Below are 25766 nucleotides of genomic sequence, written 5' to 3'. Positions count from 1 at the left end.
ATACAGGTCATCTGTTCCTACTTTCCCACCAATAGAAGAATATAATCATAATTTTTTTAAAAAATGTAAGTCACATATAGGAAAAACTCTACAAAAATGAAATCAATTTACTTTTGATCCGATCATTTAAATAATTTTTGTTTCACCTCGATTGCTATAAACAACTTATTGATTTATGTGTGAATCAAAGTATTGACTGTCAAAATGAAGCTAGTAACTATTCCACAGACCCTACTTGGAGAAGCAACGACTTCAGAGGGCGGGGTCAATGGCTAGTATTTACACAGCTCAGTGACTTTCTAACTCTGACCTTGAGGACATTAGAAGCAAAGCACCAATTTCTGATATGTTTCATGGTTTACCTTACCCTTTTCCCTCATTCTTCCTGTCTCCTCCAATATCGCTTCTTAAGCTACCCCAACTCCTGCTTATGTATTATTCTCACATGTTTCATGAATCACTACAGTACGTGACTAGAAAAAAGAAGAAAAAATAAAAACAATGATCACCTGGAGAAAAGCAGTGAAATCTTTCCTTGGAAAGCTATCTTTCAAATGTCATGATATTAAACCAAAATCACCCTGGCTCTTGATGCTCCCTGGAAAATGGAAAATTTGCTATAATCCACCAACATCGTAACAAGGAAAAAAGCCTTAGTTTCAATGTGTGTACACTACCATTTTGTTACTTTCAAATAATTCTCTTCGTTGTGGATAATTTGCGAATCTCGAAAGGGATCCTGTCTTTCTTATGAAATGGCAGTTTCCACTTCAAATACAATGCAGTGACCTCTGTATCACAGCTCACATCCCTGGAGAAGTTTCTGGAAGAGCCTCATGGGAACCACATATGAAGAACCATTCCCTTAGCTCTAAGAATTCAAAGATGCTTTCCACAGAAGTTACTCAAAAAAGACCATGAATAAGTGTCACAGACTTGGGTAAAATAGAAAATAGAATCAAGGTATTTTAATTCCTAATAGACACCCTTCATTTAAAAACATTTAGGTGACAAAATTCAGGTACAAGCATACATTTGGCAATGTCATACTGCATCTTAACGTTCTCTGCAGAAAATGTGACAGCACGTATCTGGAGGTCACTCAACGCTTCTCACAGCTTCTCACCTGTGTGAATCATTTCCTAACACTGTGGTGTGGAAGAAAACTATAGGGTGGCACCAGTCATCAAGACTTCAGTAATTAAACATCACCTCCCTACTTTTCAATCCCAACTAGGAAAATAATTTGAAGTCTCTCCCTCTCAATTTTCTCTACTTCTTAGAAACATATCAAACCATCTAATGGGAGACAATGAGAGAAACACAAAATCAAAAGCTTCACAGTCCCAATGGAAAAACTACTACACTTGACCAAGCTCTGAGGAAATCTGACTCTACAGGGCTACCATCTGCATTATACTAGTTACTCAAACTGACCTTAACTAAACCCAAGGAGAATTTCTGCTCTGAACTGAACCAGTGTATTCAGTTCTAGCCCACTATGTAAGTGATCCTTATGAGGAAAATCCTGTTGAATGCTTTATACTCCACCACCACAGAAACTCATAAAAATGTGTCCCATATCCTCTCTTCTAAACAACAGTCAGCAATGTATGTCCTAACTATGTACGTCATTACCTCTGTTCATACAAGATAATGACAAACTGCAAGTGCTTCTCTTGGAAAAATGTGAAAAGATGCCAAAAATTCAAAGATACCAAAAAGACTGAGGGAGAAGACAACCAATGATCTTCAATACGTGATTCAATTGGAAATAATACGAACAACTGCTGAGACTGGCACTGCTCAACTGCTCCCCAGGGCACTAGGAGAGTGACCACCACCGGCACTCACACTGCTGCAGGTCCCGGCTACAGCTCCCTTTTCAATGTTTTCGCTCTGAGACACGCTCTGAACACAATACATATTACTACTAACATTGAGTACTATTCGTATTTTATCAGAAAATAATTTTCTCTTGAATGTAATTTTAAAAGATTATTGTTGAAAATACAAATTGTATTATATACAGGGAAAAAGGTGTTTTCCATTAAATAAACCTCTAACTTCATAGTGGAAGTCAATAATACAGGATTAATGTAATCCAATTTAAATAGGCAAACAAAGTTTCCTCAAATTTAGAAGACAAGTTGGTGCTATTTCATCTCGCACTTACTTCTTTTACTTCAGTAGCGTCCCCGAGCATCCCACCACCCCATCCAGCACCATAAGCACACTGTCTGGCAATTATTCACAGCAAAGATGCACATTTTTAAAAACAATCACCAGAAAGATACTGTAAGTTATTAGCAACTTTTTTCTTTGCTATTAATCATTTTATACAGAACTTTAAGGCAGTCTACTACCCACACATTTCATAAAGCTGTAGTAAGTCATTTTGGTCTTAAAACAGTTCATTAACTTGCCATTGTGTTCCTTAATCTTTACTCCATCTATCTGCAAGTACACAGGGACACATACGCATGCTGTGAGGAGGTGGACTGGAGGCTGCAGGAGTGCCTGGACCAAAGACATGAAAAGAAGGCCTCCAGACACTGCAGATGCCCTCCATCTGCGAAGATTCAAACAACATCACTCCCTAAAGAACAACACAGTCCTCCCTGTCTTGTGATCATCATCTCCCTGTACTCTGAATGGCTATGAAGAAAAACACATGCAAAGTCTGCATGGAGTCCCCTCAGTCAGTCTGGCTAACTTGAAGCAATTGTTTTAAAACTAGAACTCTCATGGTGCGGGGGGAGAAAAGCGTGCACACAGGAAAAAGAATGTAGTTGTCAGAATAAAGGAGGACCATAAACTACCACACACCTATCTTGAATGTAATGGAGGAACTAAATTTCTGCACAAAAGAAAAAGTAAACGTATTGTTGTCATGAAAACACAAAGTCTCTCAGGTGGTAGGTAACTTCTCCTCCAAGAGTGTGTACTGACTTACAGAGATAGAGACAAAAACTTAAATCAGTTAAAATTACACAAATAAATGTCGGCAGTGAAGACCCTGAAAGGCCATATACCAACCCAAATTCACAAGCACAAAGGATATTACCATTTTGGAACCTGCTCAACTTATCCAGCTCCAACCAACAATACCAACTGCCAAATTTACCATCTGCTGTTACCCAAAAAATGAAGGTGAAGAAGTTGCCATGCCACTTTCCTTGGCAGATTTTAACAAATGCCCCATCCACATGCCCATCCATTGGTATAAATTCATTCAGTAAGCATGAACTGTGGGCCCACTTCATAGCAAACACCATGTGGGGCACTGGAAAGAGCGAGAAGGGACAGGACAGGGAGATAGATGACTCATCAAAGAGACAACATGGGCCAATGCAGATACAGAGGCAGGCAGAGCACAGGGACAAGGAAATGCAGAGAGAAGGGGAATCAACACCTGGGAGGGTGAGGAAAGATCATTCCAGGTGTACTTGGGCAGCTGCCAAGGAGGAGCCAAGAAACCTGGGTAGAGCCAGGATAAAAGGAATCAGACAGGGAATGACACTACACAGAATGAAGCCAGGGAACCCACGGGCCAGCAAAACTACTTTCACATTCTCTTTTTTTTTTTTTTTCTCTGAGACGGAGTCTCGCTCTGTCGCCATGCTGGAATGCAGTGGTGCAATCTCGGCTCACTGCAACCTCTGCCTCCTAGGTTCAAGTGATTCTCCTGCCTCAGCCTCCCGAGTAGCTGAGACTACTGGCACCCGCCACCACGCCTGGCTAATTTTTGTATTTTTGTAGAGACGGGGTTTCACCATGTTGGCCAGGATGGCCTCGATCTCTTGACCTCATGATCCACCCACCTCGGCCTCCCAAAGTGCTGGGATTACAGGCGTGAGCTACCTCGCCCAGCCCTACTTTCACATTCTTGAGCCTAGACTAACTAAACTTAATAAAACAAAACAAGTCTGTTAAAAGAAATCAAGAAAATGCCCTCATTTCCTGCCAGGCTCAGTATAAATTGGCAGCCTCACACTGGAATCAATCAGCAGTGTGCATAAGGCACTGTCTTGTGCATGGATGCTTATAGACTTGAGCACATTCAACAGCTAGTGTTTCTACTGAATAGTAAGACTTGGGCAAAAAACTGGCACAGAATACTGTAACCTATGCTTGCAGAATTAATTGGGTTTATCAGTTTTTCTAACTAAAAATAGACACAGAATGGGGGAAAGAATGAATTTAAAACTTAAGGTTCTCTAAGGCTTAGACCTTTAAAAAGAAAACCTCAAAACTAAAAGGAAAAAAAGATAGCCTCTTGAGAGCCCAGAGTAAATAATGAGTTAATTTGGGGCTTGCTATTCAGAGCTAAGATCCTTCACTGGTAAATTTCACTGAAGACATCTTTAATTACTTGGGGGGAAAGAAAATCATAAAACCTGAGGGATATAATAAGTAACAAATCTGGCCGGGTGAGGTGGCTCAAGTCTGTAATCCCAGCACTTTGGGAGTTTGGGAGGCCGAGACGGGCGGATCATGAGGTTAGGAGATTGAGACCATCCTGGTGAACACGGTGAAACCCCGTCTCTACTAAAAAAAAATACAAAAAACTAGCCGGGCAAGGTGGCAGGTGTCTGTAGTTCCAGCTACTCGGGAGGCTAAGGCAGGAGAATGGCATAAACCCGGGAGGCGGAATTTGCAGTGAGCTGAGATCGCGCCACTGCACTCCAGCCTGGGCGACAGAGCGAGACTCCGTCTCAAAAAAAAAAAAAAAAACAACAAAGTAACAAATCCTGGAGACCTTTGTTCTTTTAAATGGTATTGAGAATTTTTTCAGATATTATAAAAATAAGAGCCAATCTAGAGAAGCCTCTCACCAAGTCCAATGCAAAAGGCTAATGAGGTTGCTTATATATTAATTATGAGTACAAATCAATTATAACATATAAGTGCATAATATATAATGCAAATATAATTAAATACATATATTCATATAATATAAATATCATTAAAACATCCCTTAAAAACGTACAGGAGATGCTGAGGAATGTTATCTTAGACACAGCAATCCTTGAAAGATTTGATTCAAACCAAATTCACCCCTGATGGTTTAGTCAAAGGCTTCCCTCCTACTTTTGCTACCTATTATACCACACCAGCCATTTCCTTCACTTAAAATGAAGAAAATTAGCATATCCATGGCATGTGATGTACTGGCACCAAACTAAGTGATACACGCACACACCCAATTAGACAATGAATCTTCCAATTCACTGAACTCTTTGGGTCGGCACAGAAAATCATGTTGGGCTTTTAAATCATTTATGTGTTCATGTCAAGTAAGTATACTTGGCATTATCCCATTATGCACTAAATAATTTACATACAATTGCAGGCGAAGAGAACTACATCTTTAGACCAGATGATTTTGAAGATGGTGCTGCCAAGCACACACAGAAATTGCACAGCTGTGTCCATCAACCACAGACACGATGTCACAGTCCAGCTTTGAGACAGGCTCAGCAGCCGGCCATCTTCCTCCCAAACAAACAAAGCAACAGATGCTGACGATGACAAGTACTGGGGCTGAACCACCTTAACTAAGCAACTGATAGGAAGGCTTGAGTCAAGTTATCAAAAACAAGCAATTTATTGAGAGGTTTCAAATAGTACTTAAGTTTTAAAAGCATCAGGCCTTTTCTAAGTAATATGCTGCTTCCTTTCCCTAACTTCAGTTTTATTTATATTCAGATGAGTTAAAATAATAAAGACAATGACAAATATCATTTAAGAAGCATCAGGGAAAATATATTGATTAAACCACCATATGTATGGTAGTGATAAGCAACCACCTTTCAAGATCTTTTAAGCCAACAACAAAAAAAACACTAAGAATAAAAAGTGCTTGTCTGTTCAGACAGACAGTATTATGAAGTTATTTACAGTGGCCTGTTCTTCAGTAATTTACAATCTAAAAGCCACATTGTCCAAAGTGTATGAACAGGAAAAAAAAATCACTACATGAAAATAACATATATACACACTATTTACAAGCTCAAAGTTGTAGAAGTATACCATGAAGTGGTGACTAGAAAAAAGTTGCATGAAGTATGTAGTTGAGACTAAACAAGATTAAGGAATTCACCATCTGAATTATTCAGGAGAAATCTTTCTAAAATAAATAAATAAATACAAACTCATTTTTAAACTAAATGCAGCCACAGAGATAAACACGTTTGACTGGAGGGCTTTCCTTGAGTGAATGGCAGCAATAAGAAATAGCTTTACTCCGCAAACACTGGAAATACACCAGAACGTCGAGGGGAGAGACTATAAGAAAATACTTTTCCACTTTCCAGTTTTCTAGATGAGTACATTATTTTACTGTTAGAGAAAAAAGCCTTTCCGTCATTTAAAAAATAACTTTATCTACATACATACACACACACACAAAATGAAACTAAAAAAATATACATTAATGTTTTAACAGGAGTTAAGCCAAGGTGATGTAATTATGAGTGTAATTTTTTTCATCTTTTTACTTCTGTATATTTTATTCCTGGAATAATTATATTTCATAGAAAGTAAAAATTAAGAAATACGATTTTAAAAGTCACTTAAATTTTTTGTTCCAGCAGTTTCACTGAGCTGTAATTTACAAATCAAAAAATTCACCACTGTAGGTATACTAAATCTGGGGGTGGTGTAACAGGGGGAATACATTTTAATTTTCTTACCATCCTGATAAGCAGAAGTAACCAGTAAAGTCAAAGGGCCAAAAAAGCCTTGAACTTTTTAACTAGCATAAAGCAAAAAGTTAAGAAAACATTCACCATCCAGCATGAACTCACTTGAAGCAGCATGCATCTATGAATTCTGCTGTGTTAGAGCCAGGAGCAGCCACAGCCATGGGCTCTGTGGCTATAAGGAAGACGCAGGGTCCCTCACTTGTACAAAACTAGCAATTCCTCCGTGTGGGACCCTGGGCACAAGCTGCACAAAGGCAGCACCCACATCACAGAGCCCTCATCTTCAGTTATCCTGCTCTGCCAGCAAAGTAAGGAGCCATGGGCATTCTTCTCCCCATCCTCCTAATGGATAAAATAAAAACAAGGAAAAAACCAGAACTGATGGTCATTTGTAAAGCAATGGGCTTATCCTGAAGAAAACTTCCGTTGTTGGGCTTTACTGTGAAGAAGTATCTTTGGTGATACAGTTTGGATATGTTTCCTGGCCCAAATCTCAGGTCAAATTGTAATCCCCAATGTTGGAGGTAGGGCCTGTTGGGAGGTAACGAGATCACAGAGTGGGTTTCTCATGAATGGTTTAGTACCATCCCTCTTGATACTGTCCTTGTGACAGTGAGTTCTCATGAGATCTGGTCATTTAAAGAGATCTGGTTGTTTAAAAAGTGGATAGCCAGCCCTCCCTCCCTCCCTCCCTCTCTTCCTTCCTTCCCTCCCTCCTTCCTTCCTTCCCTCCCCCTCCCTCTCTCCCCGCTCCCTCTCTCTCTCATTCCTGCTTCTACCATGTAAGATGCCTGCTCCCCTTTGCCTTCCGACACGACTGACAGCTTCCTGAGGACTCTCCAAAAGCAGAAGCCACTATGTTTCCTGCACATCCTGCAGAACCATGAGTCAATTAAACCTCTTTATAAATTACCCAATCTCAGGTATTTCTTTATAAACAATGTGAGAAAGGACTAATACAGAAAAGCACCTTCGGTCATATGGGTTACCATCAGTCTAGAGACTGATGAGACAGAAATGGCACTTACCCTAACATCCCCCACCCCACCCTATTAACTATGATGTCATTATAAAGCACTTTCTGTGAAGGTAGTCGGTTCCTCAAATCATGATACAGGAGTGCCACGTTGGGCTAAAATACGGGTGAGATGTCTAGGAACAGTGGCTCATGCCTATAATCTTAGCACTCAGGGAAGCCGAGGCAGGAGGACTACGTGAGCCCTTGAGCCCAGGAGTTTGAGACTACCCTGGGCAACATAGTGGGACCCTATCTCTAAAAAAATTTAAAAATAGAAGATTAGCCAGGTGTGGTGGCACACACCTGTAGCCCCAGCTACTCAAGAGGCTGAAGTAGGAGAACTGTTTGTGTCCAGGAGTTTCAGGCTGCAGTGAGCTGTGATCACACCACTGCACTCTAGCCTGGGTGACGAGAGTGAGACCCTGGTCTTGGAAAAAAAGAAAAGAAAAAAAAGAAGGGTAAAAGACAGACCCGAAAAAGGCTGCAGAGGCTATGAGCCAACACTACTCCACATGTGCCCAACCACACAGAATCACCAGGGCCAGCCAGGCCCAGGGAGATGTGCTGCTTTAACCGTAGTTCCAAATTTTAATCTCTTCTATCTCAACGGCCTTCTTCCTCCTTTCCCTTTTGAACAAAAACATCTGCACAGTCACTTTCTAAATAAACAGTTTTCTTCTGCTTTCTAAACAACTTAAGGAGGAAAAAATAACCAGGGAGTCTTCTTCAGTTCTAGCTTCAGGGGGAGAAAAATCCAGCATCTTCAGTAAGTAAACAAAAGCAAGTTCACCCGGCACATTAAAAGTGAAACAGCTGAGGCAGGGCACAGTGGCTCATGCCTGCAATCCCAGCACTTTGGGAGGCCAAGGCGGGCGGATCACGAGGTCAGGAGTTCGACACCATCCTGGCCAATATGATGAAACCTTGTCTCTACCAAAAAAAAAACAAAAAAACAAAAATTAGCCGGGCATGGTGGCGCGTGCCTGTAGTCCCAGCTGCTAGGGAGGCTGAGGCAGAATTGCTTGAACCTGGGACGCGGAGCTTGCAGTGTGCCGAGATCGTGCCACTGCACTCCAGCCTGGACAACAGAGCAAGATTCTGTCCCAAAAAGAAAAAAAAAGTGAAACAGCTGAAATGAAGGCATTCACTCTTTTCTTGTATAAACACCTTCCCTCACTCATTCACAAAAGAAAGATTCCCCAGGAGGCCTGGGGGGAAGATGACTCATCACCAGGAAGTACCACCTAACTACAGATTACCTCAACCTAGCAGTTACTGCTGTTATTGTTGCTCTCCCAGGTATGACAAACTGTCATATCGAAGACCTTGCTTTTAAAACATCCTTCTCATTAAAATCAAGAATGAGCAGAAATGAAGTGATTTCTTTCTTCATCATCTGTAAGAGACAAGGTGGGGACAGGAGCAGGGTATGGTGCGTGGGGTGGGGCAAGAACATAGGCTTGCTTGGAATTTTATTTATTTGGCTGTGTCTCCCTATCTTTAATCTACCCCAAACCTATACCACCCTAAGGGAGCAGGGGGAGGACATGCTGCAAGTGCAGCAAAGTTGGTAGGAAAGTAGACAGCCTCAGAAACAGGGTGAGAAGGAAGCAGCAGTGAGACACAGGCCAGACAAGAATCTCAAGAAGTACCGCACAAATTCTTTGCAGAAGACCTGTAATAGTGGGGAAAGCTCTGTAAGCCAACAAAGATAGCAGAGAGTAAAGTTCCCAAGTCATCACACGCCAGCAACATCATCTACTCTTTCTCAGGACTCTTGCAGTTAAGATAATACAATTTGAAGTCAGAAAAGAAGTAGATATTTAACCATGCCCAAACTATGAGAAATACAGACGTGAATATTTTCCCTATAACCTGCATCCCAGCATCTCTTATCCATCACAGAATTTCCTAAACTAGGTAAATTCCTTTCTATCTCTGCAGCAATTCAATTCAGCACCTGCCACGTAACAAGTATTACATCAACAGCAGGGATATATTCACTTGGAAGTTAGGGGGACACCACAGAATACTAAAAGCATGAGAATAAATGAGCTCTCCCTATAAGCAGCCATACGGGTGGACCTCACAAACACAATGCTAATGGAAAGAAACCAGACACAGAGTATCACACGGTTCCATTTGTATCAAGAACAGACACAGGCACAAGTAACACGTGCTGACAGAGGTCAGGACAGTGTCACCCTTCCATGGAACAGTTAGTGACTGCAAGGGGCCTATGAGGGCACTCCTGGGTACCCCAGAAGTAGCAAAGTTCTGTTTCTTGATCTAGGTGCTGGTCCACTGAAGGGTTATGTACAGTTTTTTGAAATTTACTGAGTTTATAATTTGTGTACTTTTCCGTATGCATGCTTCACTTCAATAAAAAGGTGTATGTGTATACATATAGATACATATATACACACATATATATGTGTGTGTGTGTGTGTGTATATATATTTTTTTGTTTTGTTTTGTTTTGTTTTGAGATAAGAGTCTCACCCTGTCGCCCAGGCTGGAGTGCAACAGCACAATTTCAGCTCAATGCAAGCTCTGCCTCCCGGATTCAAGCAATTCTCCTGCCTCAGCCTCCTGAGTAGCTGGGATTATAGGCATGCGCCATCACACCTGGCTAATTTTTGTATCTTTAGTAGAGACGGGGTTTCACCACGTTGGCCAGGCTGACCTCGTGATCCACCCACCTCGGCTTCCCAAGGTGCTGGGATTATAGGCGTGAGCCACCGCGCCCGGCCCAAAATACAAAAGTTTAAAAGCTACTGAGGATTGTACATAGGAAGACACTTCTCCTGAACTCAGTGCTCATATAGACAAAGGCAAGTAAACACAGCCACCCTCGAGAACTGGTTTTCCAAGACCTGTCAGCCATGCTGCTACAGCACAGGTATACCAGTGAGAGAAAAAAAGTGTCTGGGAATGTCTAGACATAAAAGAAACACGGGTAAAAGAAAACTGGCACAAGGTTCCTGTGCTCAGAGAAAAGCCCCCTGGACACTTGGGGACTTCAGAGCCCCAAGGACATCATGATCACCATCAGATAACCAACAGATAGTGGCAGTCCCTTTTCAGAGGCAGGTTTCCATCTAGGCAGAATTTGCACTCAGACTTGGAGACCAATCAGCACCTGAGAGTGCTAGGGAGAGGAGCCAGAAATAAAATGCTTTCACCCCACCATGGAATCATTTTCATAGTTCTAAACATCACCTAAAACCTCTGACACATAGTGAACTACATATAATGCCCAAAGTTCAACGGACAATTGTTTTACAATTAAAACAAACTGCAAAACAAAATGCAAGCTTGGGAACAGGATCACAGCCAAAATATAATCTGGGTTCCCTGTTAGTGCACAGAGTTAAAAATCAAGGGAGAGAGTCTGACCTGTGGCACAGATGTTGCAGGCTGACGTGGAACAACAGAACAGGGGGGCTGTACTCTCATGGGCTGCTCATTCACCAGAAGGCAGCTTTCTAAGGGGATTTTCTGCCCTTGGAGCAGAGAGCCTGGCTTCCTACAATGCTGAGACCATTTACAGATTAACAGTGTGCTACAATGTGGCAAGTTCGGATGCTAAAAACCCAGCCCATCAACTAGCTGGCTCCCTAATCCCATTTTAGATCAGACCCACAGAAGTCAACTCTCTTTTCTGTAAGGTTAGTACAAAAGTCAGAATAACCAGGAGATAAAAATTTCTCACCAAAAATGTCTTTCCTTCTGTCAGGGTATTATGCTAATGGGAGTGAATGGGGGAGGGGGTCCGTTTCTCAATTACAGCTTTTATTCTAAAAATGATTCCACTGTCATATAAATGTTTAAGATCCTGTGTATGTTGTTACTATAGATTTTCATGAGACGTTGACAGACTAATAAAACAAGCAATTCCAGAAAGCTTTATCATATGGACAGGTTAGTTTAGGCTAGAATTTATACCCCAGTCCTATGAAGAGAATGTAAACTGGAAAGCAGTCATTGGAACTAAATTCAGGAGACAAAAACAAAAAGGGCAGGGGTGCTAAAAAGATCCTTTCAAGAGATTTCACCATTTTAAGTGTTTCAAAGGAATGGACATAGGTTATCTAAAACCTCTTTCCAACTGTATTGCTTCACCATTTTACCACATCTCAAAGGGCATGTCACTATATAATTAAAAGACAATCTAAACTGTGTAATCATCAAATAGTTTCATGGCCTGTGCACACAGACACACACACACACGACACACACACACACACACACATCCCATCAACCAAGTATAGGTAACTTACTTGAGTTTTGGGGTTTTACATATAAAAAGAAGGGGAAGCACTGTTTATTCAACAGTATTTACTAAATGTCTGCTATATGCTAGGCACTGAATTTGCACATGGGATGAAACATCACTAAAAGAACTGGCCAGGCACAGTGGCTCACGCCTGTAATCCCTGCACTTTGGGAGGCTGAGGTGGGCGGATCACCTGAGGTCAGTAGTTCAAGACCGCCCCGGCCAACATGGTGAAACCCCGTCTCTACTAAAAATACAAAAATTAACCAGGCATGGTGGTGGACGCCTGTAGTCCCAGCTACTCGGGAGGCTGAGGCTGAAGACTCACTTGAACCCAGGAGGCAGAGGTTGCAGTGAGCCAAGATCACGCCATTGCACGCCAGCCTGGGTGACAAGAGGGAAACTCCAACTCAGAAACAAAAAACAGACAAAGATCCTTGTCACTATGTATGAAGCTTATATTCTTGGGGGATAGGCAGTTAGTGGCATGGTGGAGGCAGTGAAACACATTAAGTAGAATAAATAAGCCAGTTAGATATGGTGACATAGAACCGGGCAAGAGCTTTAGGAGTAGGAAGAGGTCATGGGCTATGTCAAGGCATGAGGAAGGTGCAGGGGGTGAGCTGGGTGGCCGTGAGGGAGTGGCATTCCAGCCACAGGGAACAAACAGTAAGTGACAGGTCTCTTGGCAGGATCAGGTGAGCAGGGTGGAGAAACAGTGAACAGGCCTGTGTGCTTGGAGTGACTGTGTAGAAGGAGGAGAGGAGGGCTGGGAGGCCAATCAAGTAGGGCCCTGTCGTGTCAGCCACTGTAAGAACCCGGGCTTTTACTCTGAAATACTCTATTCTGACTTTGTTTTCCAAGCTTCACTCAGCTGCTACAGTGAGAAGTGGCTGGAAAACCACCATGGAGGCAGCAGGCTCGTGACAGGGGCTACGACAGAAATCTAAGCAACAGACGGTGGCAGCTAAAACCAGACGGGCAGCCAAGGGTGGCAGCACAGAGGCTGTGGTGAGAAGGGTCAGATTTGTGTGTGTTTGTTCTTATAGACAGACTATAGTTTGTTCTCACAGACTATAAGGACCATCAGACTCATTAAAACTTTTTATGATTTCAAAAATACTAACTAGTAGTTACTAACCTGTAGTCAATCTACCCACACCCACTATCTATCAAGATTATTCTAACACAAATGACGCTGTCTGAGGGCAGAACCAATAGGATTTCCTGACAGATGAGCCAAGTGGTACAAAACAGAAAGCAAGCAGTCCACCCAGGATGCAAAAGCTTTTTGGGCCTGAGCAATGAGGAGGGTGGAGTTGCCACCAACTGAGAAAAGACAAGGCTCCAAGTGGAACAAGCTTATGGGGGAAGAACAGGAACTCACATGAGACATGTCGAGTTTAGGTTATCGACATCCAAGTAGAGATCCTGAAGAGGCAGGTGATATATCAACGCAGCAATCAGGAGAGGTGTCTGTTTAGTCCTGAGGCCTGACGCCATCCCTAAAAAGGGCAGCTTGCAAGGTTGCCCTTCGGCTGGCATCTGGGATTTTGATCTGGGTAGGGTTTCCACCAGTCCCAGAACTGGCTAAGAGTGGCTCGCTGTACCTAGAATGTGGTTTACGCCATACACCTATTTTCCTTTTGGAAGTCTGAAATTTTGGGTGCATGCTAGGCACAGGCTGCTTGTACTACTATCCCCAAATAAAAATGCAAGGCATTGAGTCTCTAGCAAGATTCCTTGGTAGACAGTTATTTCACATGTGCCATTACAGCTCTGCTGGAGGAATTAAGCAGGGCCTGTGTGACTACACTGGGATAGGACTCTGGGAAGTCTGTGCCTGAATCCCTTCAGACTTCCTTCCACGTGCCTGTTCTCTTGCTGAATTTGCTCTGGATCCTATCATTGTGCTGTAAATCACAGCGGAGAGTATACCTAGGTGCTGGAATCAAAATTGAGGATGGTCTTGGGGACCTCCAACACGACACTCTTTTCAATACATTTACTGGGAATGGAAGCAAGAATGGAAGTGTCAAGATAAAAAACAAAATCTTGCATATACAGCCCAAAGCTGAAAGGAATAAAGAAAGAAGCAGCAGTAGCAGCAGCTGGGGAAAGGAAATGGGATGGTGAAAGGACAGTATCCATTTTAAAACAAAACAGCAATTTAGATTATATAAAATGTGTTGGGTGATTTTTTTACTCAACCATTTATTTTACTTAGAAAAAATGCCTTTGGTTCATAAAATGATGAAATTAAACTAAGAAACTGTGGATGTTCAATCTGCTTGAAGAATGCTCATTAATAATTACAAAGATCATCCTTTCACAGCAAGTTTTAATTTACCAAGAAATCAAGAAGTTACTCCTAAAGCATAATTAATCTTTCTATTCCACTCCAGAGAGAACAGTGTTTTTAAGACTAACCGTTCAGTACTTGTTTAAATAAATGAATTAGTGCAACTCCATGAACAGCATTAAAAACAAAAACAAAAAACCTACAAACCATGGTTTACATTTGCCATTTCCAATCCCAAGAACCAAAATTACATCTGAACAAAGCAATTAGTGCTTAGTCATATTTTCAGTAAGAGTGAATATACTTTTCTCTATTCCTTTTTAATATTTAAAACTAGCCTACAAATGAGTAAATGTATGAGTAAAATATAGTAGCACATAAATATTAATATAAAGGCTGTCTCTAATCTTTTAAAAGGGACACTATATATATATTTTGCTACTGCTCAAAACACTGTTGGAAATTCTCCTTTAAAACTGCCTTTTGGCCAGGTGTGGTCCCTCACGCCTATAATTCCACCACTTTGGGAAGCCAAGGCAGGAGGACAGCTTGAGCCCAGGACTCTGAGACCAGCCTGGGAAACACAGGGAGACCAGGTCTCTACAAAAAAATGTTAGTCCTAGCTACTCAAGAAGCTGAGGTGGGAAGATCTCTTGAGCCTGGGAAGCTGAGGCTACAGTGAGACGTGATCACACCACTGTACTCCAGCCTGGGGGATGAAGCAAGATCCTGTCTCAAAATAATAATAATAATAATAATAATAATTAATTTTTTAAGGAGAAGAAGAACAAGAACTGCCTTTTGCCTTGGGACATTCTTCAGAAAGAGCAAATATAAGCTAAGCACCACCCATGTGAACAAAGGGTACTGTCATGAACCTAGAAAGGCTAAGAGAATCCCAAAAGAGGATATGATCTAAAATAAACATGTGGCCACTGTTCTCTAGCTAACAATTAAAACAGCAGAAGAATCGGCAGGGATCGGTGGCTCACATCAGTAGTCCTAGCACTTTGGGATGGCCAAGGTAGGAAGACAGCTTGCGCCTAGGAGTTTGAGACCAGCCTGGGCAACACAGTAAGACTTCAGTCTCTACAAAAAAATTTTGAAAATTAGCTGGGCATGGTGTCACACATCTGTAGTCCCAGCTACTCAGGAGGCTGAGGTAGGAGGATCACTCGAGCCTAGGAAGTCCAGGCTGCAGTGAACCCTGAAGGTGCCACTGCCCTCCAGCCTGGGCATGAGGCCTATCTCAAAAAACAAAAATCAAAAATGAAACACAAGAAAAACCCACACACACATACACAGCAGAGGAAGACAGTTCATAGGGCAAAGGTAGTTGTCAAAGGACCAAACAGGCTGTAATCACAGAGGGACTGAAGAAGGAGCCTGCAGGGAAGAAAGTCACGGCAAAAAGGATTGCCACAGGTGGAAGAAGGCAGGTGGAGAGTGGATCATTTGAACAAGTGGCTGAGGAGGGTATCGGGAGTGTTAAAAAGTCTTCAGCAAAAGTGATATTTTAACGTATTTAATAACGAGAAGGTAAAAGACGTAACGGCCAACATCTTCCCATCCCCTAAATAATATGACAGAATTACCATTCACAGACACTGTAGTCTTAACACTAAAACAAAGTCTGCTCTGACAAATCTGCCAAAAACAAATTTTAAAAAGGAGAAATGTGGTCAAGATCCATCTATCCTTTAAAGTTCAGATCAAATCAGCTCACTCAACGAGCTTACTTAAAAACCTGATGTTTGAAATGGTTATACTTTCACAAGTACAGTAAGCAGGGAATCAAAGACCCAGGTTCTAATTCCTGCAGTGTCTAGCAATGTACTCCTGAGCAAGAAGTATCAGCATCTCTGAGCTGCAGTTATTCACCCACAGACAGGAGGGAGTGGGCTCTTTCTTTCCTAAGGTTCCATTAAAGCAGGGGGTTTCAAACTTGAAGGTGCATTAGAATTTTTTGGAGGGCTCCAGTCCAGAGTTTCTGATGCAGTAATCTGGGATGGAACCAGAAGCTGCATTTCTAACAAGTTTTCAAGTACTCGCAGCAGCTGCTGGTCCAATGGCTACATTTTGAGAATCCCCTGCTTTAACACCATCCTATGCCCAAGTGGCTGAGAAAAAGGACCAAATGTTGGAAAGACCACTGGACAGGCCGGAAGACTGGATTGGATGCAGCTCTGCTACTCAATGCTGATGAAATGCAGTCAAACATCATTCATTCCAAAGAGCACCGTTTCATCCCCAACTGACATAAAACACCACGTAGTAAGTTTGCCTCTGTTCTATGTGCATTAACCTAAGAAATGCTTGTCCTTGATTTATCCAAAGCAAAGGGCCAAAATAACTTCAGAAAAATATTAAACTTCTCCCCTCCATGTCTATTTTAAGTAGTAACGTTGTTATAATACTGAAATAATTTCATATTCACTGAACATAGAAATGTGTTTTTAAGTTCAGTATTTTTCAGTATAAGAGAAAAGACAAATATAAGATATACAAGATAGAAGAAATTAAGAAAAAAACTCTGGTTTTTGAAAAAGAAAAATGTATTTCTTAGCTCTGTCTACTCAAAGGGCCTAGAAGCAGCAATACCTCAGTAGCAATGAGTATACTTAGCATCCAGATGTTAGTCTCTAAAAACATTTCCCACTCAACAGAACTAAGGCTCCTCAGAGGAGAGGATTCCATGTCTTGGTAGGTGAGTTTCAAATATCTACTTGTCCCAGAAGAACAAAGAGGTACTCAGAAACTAACAGGGGCATGTCGAAAGGCTGCAGACCCCACTGGGGACCCACTGGGGTCATGTCAAAGGCTCTCACTGCCAAATATGGTACAACTTGATTATGTAATAATAACAGCTGTTTATGATGGAAACACATTAAACAAAACCACTCGTGTCCACAGCAATATCCAGACAAAGAGAGAAGGGCAGGGGTAGTTAGAAAACTCTTCTATAGACTGTTGTTGACTAATAAATACAGAAGGAAGAACATAAAATCATCATTTTGCAATAATAACTAACCTAAGCAAGAATCATTAAATGAATGCCAAAGCCATTAGCTGAAAGGTTACTCATGAACAGAATATTCACACAGTGCCCAAGTATCACCCTGGAGATAGATTATTTAGGAAATGCAAAACTAATAATGCACCCTTATAGTGGAGAACGCGGGCAGTCACCTCTTTAAACCAGTGACCCAACTTGGCTTCACCAATAATGGGAAGGCTATGAGTGAAGCGGGCTTCACCTAGAACGACGTACCCCCTGACCTGAGGCAATATCAAGTACCCAATACCACCACTGAGCTGTTCTTGCCAAAAAATATTTAATCTGCATCTCATCAAACCTCTCAACATAATTCCAGTTTGCAGGAAATATAGGAGAGAAAGGAACAAGTTAAAGCATAACATGAGGAGACTATCAAATCCAGAATATAGGATATTCTACAGAACAGTTTGGCTGAATTCTTACAAAAGTCAATTTTCTTTTATGAAAAAATAAAAACGGAGGCAGGAAGGTAAAGAGAAACTTACTAGCCTAAAAATCATAGTCCAGGTTTATGCACTACACTTAGTTATCTTATCCATAAACCTGGACTATGATTCAAAAAGAGTTACAAAAACATTCTTGGCACAATCAAAGATACACGAATGTAGACTGATCATTAGGTGCAATTTTATGATATGCAGTAGACTGTCTTTAAGACAAGCATGCTCAAGTAATTTAAGGTGAAGCATCATGGTGATAGCTGTAATTATTTTCAACAATACACACATACACGAACAAAATGTTAACAAATGTTGAATATAAGTGAAGAGTTGAGAGTGTTCATTCTTTCAACAGTTCTAGATGTATGAACTTTTTCATAATAAAAAGTTGGGGGACACTATGAAAATGCAAAATAAAATTCTGTTCTCAGAGACAAACCTCACTCAAAGAGTTTATCAACTCCAGGTTGAGAATCACTGGTAAAAGCAATCATTTGCCATGTTTTGTTTTCTATGTGTACTTAAGCTACAGTACTGTATTTTAGTTATGCAAGATTTTATCATGGGAAAACTGAATGAAGGGTACATGAGACCTCCCTATACATTTTTCTGCAAATCCTCTAAATCTATCATTATTCAAAACAAACACATTATAGATCTGCTGTCCTAATATCATCCACTTTGAGCACATCCTTAATCTGTTCCTTAAGCCCTTCCCAAAACCAATCAGATAAAAGACACGCTTTCCTTAAAAAGAGCCTTTCAAAATCCTAAGGATAGTCAATTCTTAATACAGTTAAAGTACTCACACACCAGATTTGAAGAGAACTTGACATCTCTTGCAAATAAATGCCTCCCCACTTCCAGGCCCCTTGGTTTCCTCCACAGTCCCTGGTCACCTCACCCCAGGATGGAATCTGAATTCTCAGCTGGTCTTGTTTTTCAGATTCACACAATCAAGTAAAGCCAGTGAAGTGGGCCCCCATCTTTGCACTGTCTGCAGCCAGCTCCAGAGCTAGATTCATTCAGCCTGCCAACAGCTGACAGCTCGGGAGAAACGCAGCCACACCATTCAACTTCCCACACCTGCTGCAATTCTTGCCTTCTGGGCCTGAGGAATAACTAGTAGCCTGGTAACTGCCTCTCACTTTCACCTAAAGAGTCAGAACAAATCTGTGATTTTTCCCAAAAACAAATATTTGCACTTTTTTGCTCCTGAGATGAAACTAAGTGGAGGTAAAAAAAAACCATGAAGAGTCCTGTTCTCATCAAGAGAACCCGCTCCAACAGCCCCTCCTGCTGGAGTTGGGACCAGAAGCACATGCTGCAAAATCTCACTCAGCCTGCTCCTCACTTGCTCCCAGGTCCCAGCCAGGCCAATGCCTACAACTGCACAAGAGGAGTTCAGAGGAGCTTTGACATGCAGGCTTGGCAAGGGCATGTTTTCCAGGCTGACTGCTATACATGGCCCTCTATCCATAAACAACACTTACTATGGGCAATGACTGTGCTCCATGCTATAGCAAAGGTCACTGCATGAAAACAGCACACAAGAAACACCACTGAGTGGACAATATGGTAAATGGCTGATTGGGTTTGTATAATACTTATTTGAGGACTCACCATCTGGTTTTCATTTTACCTGAATACATGGGTTTTGCAATAATTACTTTTAAAGGAATAAAAATACTTACATCATGCATGTGTCCAACATTGCCTGATTTTTCAGGCAAGAAAATACCTTTTGTATCCCACTCAATAAGTGGGATACAAAAGTATCCATTACACATATGAGTATGTATTTTATACTTATGTTCACAGAGACATGATTGAAAGGAAATACACCAAAGCACTAACAATAGCTATTATAAGGTAGCAGAGGGCCGGGGATGCTGGCTCACGCCTGTAATCCCCGCACTTTGGGAGGCCGAGGCCGGTAGATTGCTTGAGGTCAGGAGTTCAAGACCAGCCTGGCCAACATGGTGAAACCTCATCTTACTAAAATACAAAAATTAGCTGGATGTGGTTGGTGGTGGGAGTCTGTAATCCCAGCTACTATGGAGGCCGAGGCAGGAGAACTGCTTGAACCCAGGAGGTGGAGGTTGCAATGAGCAGAGATCGTACCACTGCACTCCAGCCTGGGTGACAGAGGGAGACTCCATTTCAAAAAATAATAATAATAATAATAATGTGGCAGAAGTATAAGGATTTAACTTTTTCTTTATATTTTCCTATACTTTACACTTCTTTATTTTTTTTTTTTTAACAGTGATCACATATTGCACACTTACAATCACAGCCAGGCTTAGGTGAAGAAGATCCCTATAGAGAAGGTGAACCCCAAGTAGATTCCATTAGAGATGTGAAAGAGGACATATCCTGACCAGCCACAACAGCAGTGTCAGGGGAAGCAGCACAGGTTGCATGACACCACAAGGGTGAACTCTCAGTTCATAAAATTCCAAAAGATTACATTTAAAATTGTACCTACAAGTCTGCCAGTAAACAAGTCCAAAAGTGTGTTAATAAATAATAGAAAGACCATATTTTCCAGCAACACCACTCCCAACACAGCACTGGCAAGACGCACAGCATTCTGAACTGGAGACTTTGGTAGGAAGGTGGTGTCGGTCATTCCATTCACAGAGAGGGTCCTTCATAAATAGCTCAACTACTGTATTCAAAATAAAATAAGCAAGAAGTTACGGTTCCTTCGCCACTCTTTAAAAACATCTTTAAAAAATATTTAACTGGAAAGCATCCAATTTCCCACTGAGCTGTACACCAAGATAGGATCACTGTAATACAACAGAATAGTCTACATCAGAGTATGTCAAGGAGAAGCTTTTGGCCATTCAACTAAGCAATGGTACATTTTCATTTTAAAGTATCCATTATTCTCTTTAACAGAGAAAAGAAGAGTGGTCACCTCATAAAATGTCACATCTTCAAATATTTATGAAAGGCTCTATCAGTTGTCTTGTGGTCCAGGGACAACAGTGTTTTCCAGTTCTTACTGACAAATACCCATTCTGAAGACGACCATGTTGTCAGAGACCAAGCAGAGAGCAAGGCAAAGGAGGAGATTTCCCTCTCTGGATAGCACACTGGAGATCGGTTAGCCATTATCTCCCTTGACTGACTCCAGACTTGGGGAAATTATGGCTGGATTTAAAGTTATCCCAAATCTCCAATGCTACTGGTGAACTCTTTCTAGAATCTGTGAAATATGATGTTGAATCCTACTCATAATGTTGAATCCTACTCATAATTAGGCAAGTTAGAGGTAAACATGAACATGAAGTAAAATTTCAGATAAAAATACTTTAAAATGAAATGGATTTAGTTCATTATAATCTATTTTTTTTTAAAGAATTTAAATATGGGCTCATGCTTATATTACAAGCACACATATGGGCACACGTACACTTACTTTTTGTCTCGGTCACGTTCTCCCCTTTCCCATCTAAAGCTGCACAGTAAATCCTCATGCGACCATTTCAAGAACTAATTTTTGCTACTAAATTTTGCCAACAATCTGCTCAGCATTCTAGCAGATGTTTCTGTTTTCCAACCTCTGGGAACTTGGCTGGGTCTGTTTTCCTCCCCCATGTTAAAAATAAAAGAAATGGCACAAATGTGGCCTAATACCCTAGAGAAGCTTTTCTCCACTCGAAACCCTCAATCTCCCTATTCATGTGACCTCCATGATCCCTTTTCAGATTTTTTCTTTTCCATTAGAGAAGATGTTTCCAATTATGGCCCATTACGTTGCCAAGGATGACATCACTCAGATGTATGTGTGTACTGCGTGTGTTTTGAGAAAATGCTACTGCCTTTTAGTTACTTAGAGACCGTGTACTACAATTTAGGCCAACTAGTCCACTGGACCTATGAACCCACAATGTCACAGGAGGCCAATTTGCTCAAGTGATCAGATTTTCCAAACAGAGTTATACTCTGTGTTGTTGGGGGAATCTTTGTCTTCCATCTAACAATTTATTTAAAAAGGTGTGTGACTCAATCTTACCTCAGTGACATCCATAACTTTGATGGCTGCCAACTGACCCGTTTTAACATGTCGACCCTGAAAAACAGAAAAAAAAGACCAATGAGCACTAATGTTTTTGCACAATCATTAGAACAAAATGGCTGGTTTCCAACAAATCGCATTTTATCTATACTTATCTCTTACTAACCAACAGTGATGACAAAATAGTCCTGTGCTCTCCAATATAACAATATAGTTTACAATGAACCACACTTAAGCAAGACAATTCCTTGAACAAATGAGTTTTTGATAAAGCATCAATTACTGATTTCCTTCACAGGTTTAATTTACATAACACTATCTCGAAGAAACTTTTTTCTTCTACAAATCACACTGGCCATCCTTTCCTTCTTAACTTGCTATAGGAAAAAAAAAAAAAAGACCCCCAAAAAACCCTCTAGACATTTTATCGTCAAAAATGGATAACTGTAATTTTTCCCTGTGTGTTCCCAATACCCATTACTTTATTTCACAAGAATTATACTGAAAGTCTTCTTTGAAGCTCTCCTGCAGTCCCAATGTGGGGACTGCAAGAAAGAAACAAGCTAAAGCATAACATCAAACAAAATCACTTTTTAAAATTCTTTCCCTCCTCCTACCAATTTCTTTAGATATTTCTTTACAATTCTGGGATTTTTTTTTTTTTTTTTTTTTTTTAGTGTATAAAGAAATTGGGGGGTAGGAGGGAGACAGGTTTCTTACAGGTGTATTATAACGCCTCACCTAGAATCTAAAATTCTGTAACCCATTTGTATCACTAGATATCAGTCATACTTGGTATCATTCTCCTTTCACCCAGATGAGGAGTACCAGGTTAAATTACTGTCAGTCTTGTTACTCTCTACTCACTCTTTGCAATGCCCTGCTGGTCATTTCTCAGGCCAGTAGCAAAGAGCATCCAGATATGCTGAGCATGATCTACTTAAGGACTTTGTGAGAAATAGTCCTTCTGCAACAGATGTAAAACAGAAAGAACATCCCCATATTCTCCAACAGCCTGTCTCCCTTGTATTCTCATGATTTAAAGAGTTGTGAACTTTAAAACTTCAAATCTGAGGAGGAGAGTTTGTGCAGGAACTCAAGTTACAACTTGGACAAAGCAACTCTATGAAAATGACACTGTATTACAACTATGACACTGAGTAACTGCACCTGGGCAAGACTCTGCTTGGTGTGCCTCAGGCTCCTACCTGTGTAAGTGAGATCATAGTGGTACCCACTTCATGGGGCTGCTGTGTACAATAAACGGAGCACAAAGAACATTGGGTGGCACATGGTCAGTGGTCAAGCACAACCCTGGAACCTGGTTTCCCTAAATTAATGATAGTTCCTATAGTTGATTCTGACCGTCAACACAACCTGAAACCAAATGATGGTTTTCTTGAACCCAAGGAGAAAGAGTAGAACTTCAGAGGTTATGGTATTAAGTGATCCTCTCATACTTTCCCCATAAGCACACAAAGATCATCTCCTTAGCAACTAATCAACCTTCAAACCTGTTATTCACCCCCTGCAGCGAGTTTATTTCCAAATTACTAAAGCGTATTTCTCGCTGACAGAAACCAAATGATGAGGGAAAATGTCAAACGCACTGTCCTGGCTTTCCCTCTTTTCAAGAGCATAAGTATGCTGCACTGGGAATGCGTTAGTACAACGTTGGGGATGGAAGGGTCTTCTGAGTATCTGGTATGATTAACACCTAAGATCTCCACAAATCAAGAAAATCCACAGGTCTATGCAAAAGCCTCCTCAGACATTTACAGAGTAGTACCTTTCTTTTTCAAATAAATGTTAACATAAATAAAGCCATAAGGAGGAACAGAAAATGGTCTATGCTTCCTTCTATGCCTGAACTCAAGACCACAAGTGTGTATCCTCAAGACTTAGAAAGTGGCATAACAGCTGAGAACTGTGAATTCACTCAGCATCTGCTTTACATAAAACATGAGTCTCCCTTACTAAGGGAACAGAGTATCAGGAACTAACAACTAATCGATCATTTTTGTGATGAGGCCAGACTATGTGACAGCACCAGTCTTCATTATCACATAGTAGGTCTCCAAATTAGGTCCATTTTGAATTTAAATCAGAAAATCATCTAAGAATTCTGCCTCCCTCCTTTCAAACAAGACACTGTACCAGGAAAAACGAATCTGGGACCCAGGCAGCCTTGAGTGTCTTTCCTTGTCCACCACCCCATCACCGTATTTCCTCAGGGAAGTTACTTAAGTTCTAGGAGTTTCCAACCCGCAGTGTTCAGGTGCCTCATCCCTGCTCTAGAGTCAGGCAGCTGGTAGATAAAGTGCAGAGAGTCCGTAAGGCCCTAGTCCTGGCCCTGGCACCCAGCACTCAGTGGGCTCTCGGCAGGGATGCATCCTCATACCACTCCAACAAAGGCCCATGCTGATTCCCTTGCTCCCTTCTCCTCATAGACTGCAATTGTCTCAAGTGTAGTCAATGTAGGCCCATTTCTAATTTTTGAAAGGAATGGTCAATGCAAGGGGAAGGAATGGAGTGCTAAAATAACATATTTCTCTATTTTTTTTTAAAAAAGGGCTGGGTGCAGTGGCTCACGCCTGTAATCCCAGAACTTTGGGAGGCCAAGGCAGGTGGATCACCTGAGGTCGGGAGTTCAAGACCAGCCTGACCAACATGGTGAAACCCCAAATCTACTAAAAATACAAAATTTAGCCAGGCGTGGTGGTATGCACCTGTAATCCCAGCTACTCAGGAGGCTGAGGCAGGAGAATCACTTGAACCTGGAAGGTAGAGGCTGCAGTGAGCTGAGATCGGGTCGCTGCAGTGAGCTGAGATCGTGCCACTGCACTCCAGCCTGGGTGACAGAGCAAGACTCTGTCTCAAAAAAAAAAAGCAAACTTCTAAATTTGAAACTAATAGTAATCATCCACCTACTGAGATGGGTCACCTTTGTGTAAAGGAACTAAAATGGCCAGCAAAATAGTCTTGGGAGAAAAACTGAAGCCGGGATTCAATGTACCGAATGTTAATATGCATATAATAGTGTGCTGAGGAAGCTACACCAAGAGTTTTTTAAAGGACAAAAGTTTGCCTGTGATTTATTCAATACTACCCAAGAGGGAATATACTGACTCCTCTCAGGGTGGGCTACAAGCCTAGGCCTGCCCAAGCTGGGTGGCCCAACTCACAAGGGAGGCCCTTGCCACATCTCTCCTGGCATCTCTTTAGCTACAACACATGACCCTCCTTCATATCACCTGAAGAGTATTTAAAGAGACAATGAAAATGCATGTAACCATAAACGGACTGCATTATGCTGGGAACTTAAGGACTGAGGAAAAGGCATTACTCACTGATGTTTGGGGCTAGACATCTATTATATCATCCCATTTTGGCCTCTATAAGATTTCTTAAGGGCTGCTTCATCCAGCCTGCTCATTGAAAATGAGCAATAAATCATGTTCCTTCACCTAACTCTAGATTACTGGATCACTCTGGACCCACCTGATGTTGGGTCACTCAAACACCTAACTTGTGCATAGAGAGATTCTGAATTTAACAGGATCTTTTTTCCCTTGTATCATCCATTCTTAAAATATACCAGTAAATTACTTGGTCAGTATTAAATATATATACCCAGCATCCATTTATGAATGTTACTCTCTTGTCCTATTACCTACATTTCTTGGGCACAGTATCCCATCCAGGGATAAAGTAAATATCAAATGCCAGATGGCAGAGATTAAAGATTCATTGCTAGCTTTATTTATATAGCACCATGTAAACATTAATGTGTTTATAAGATAATTAGTGATAAAAAGCCCCCAAATACTATTCACATCTATTTTCTCAACAGATCCTAAAAAACCCTATGAGGGCAACAAAGCAGGTCACTAGCCTATTCTACAGATGGGGAACTTTGAATTTTC

General features: G+C 41.2%; 1 protein-coding gene across 5 annotated transcripts in view; it reads right to left on the bottom strand.

The window, feature by feature from the left end:
- MAP4K4 (mitogen-activated protein kinase kinase kinase kinase 4) overlaps nucleotides 1-25766 on the bottom strand; it is a 189954-nt gene that overhangs the window by 77194 nt on the left and 86994 nt on the right. For all 5 annotated transcript variants that reach the window (XM_011956595.1, XM_011956597.1, XM_011956596.1 and 2 more), the window contains exon 2: nucleotides 21838-21894. In XM_011956595.1, coding sequence (XP_011811985.1) covers nucleotides 21838-21852 — 15 coding nt within the window. In that variant the 5' untranslated portion in view covers nucleotides 21853-21894. The remainder of the gene's footprint in view (nucleotides 1-21837; nucleotides 21895-25766) is intronic.

Source organism: Colobus angolensis, unplaced genomic scaffold, assembly GCF_000951035.1.
Source record: "Colobus angolensis palliatus isolate OR3802 unplaced genomic scaffold, Cang.pa_1.0 Scaffold42, whole genome shotgun sequence".
Classification (NCBI taxonomy): Eukaryota; Metazoa; Chordata; class Mammalia; order Primates; family Cercopithecidae; genus Colobus; species Colobus angolensis.
This window is presented reverse-complemented; position numbering and strand designations above follow the sequence as displayed.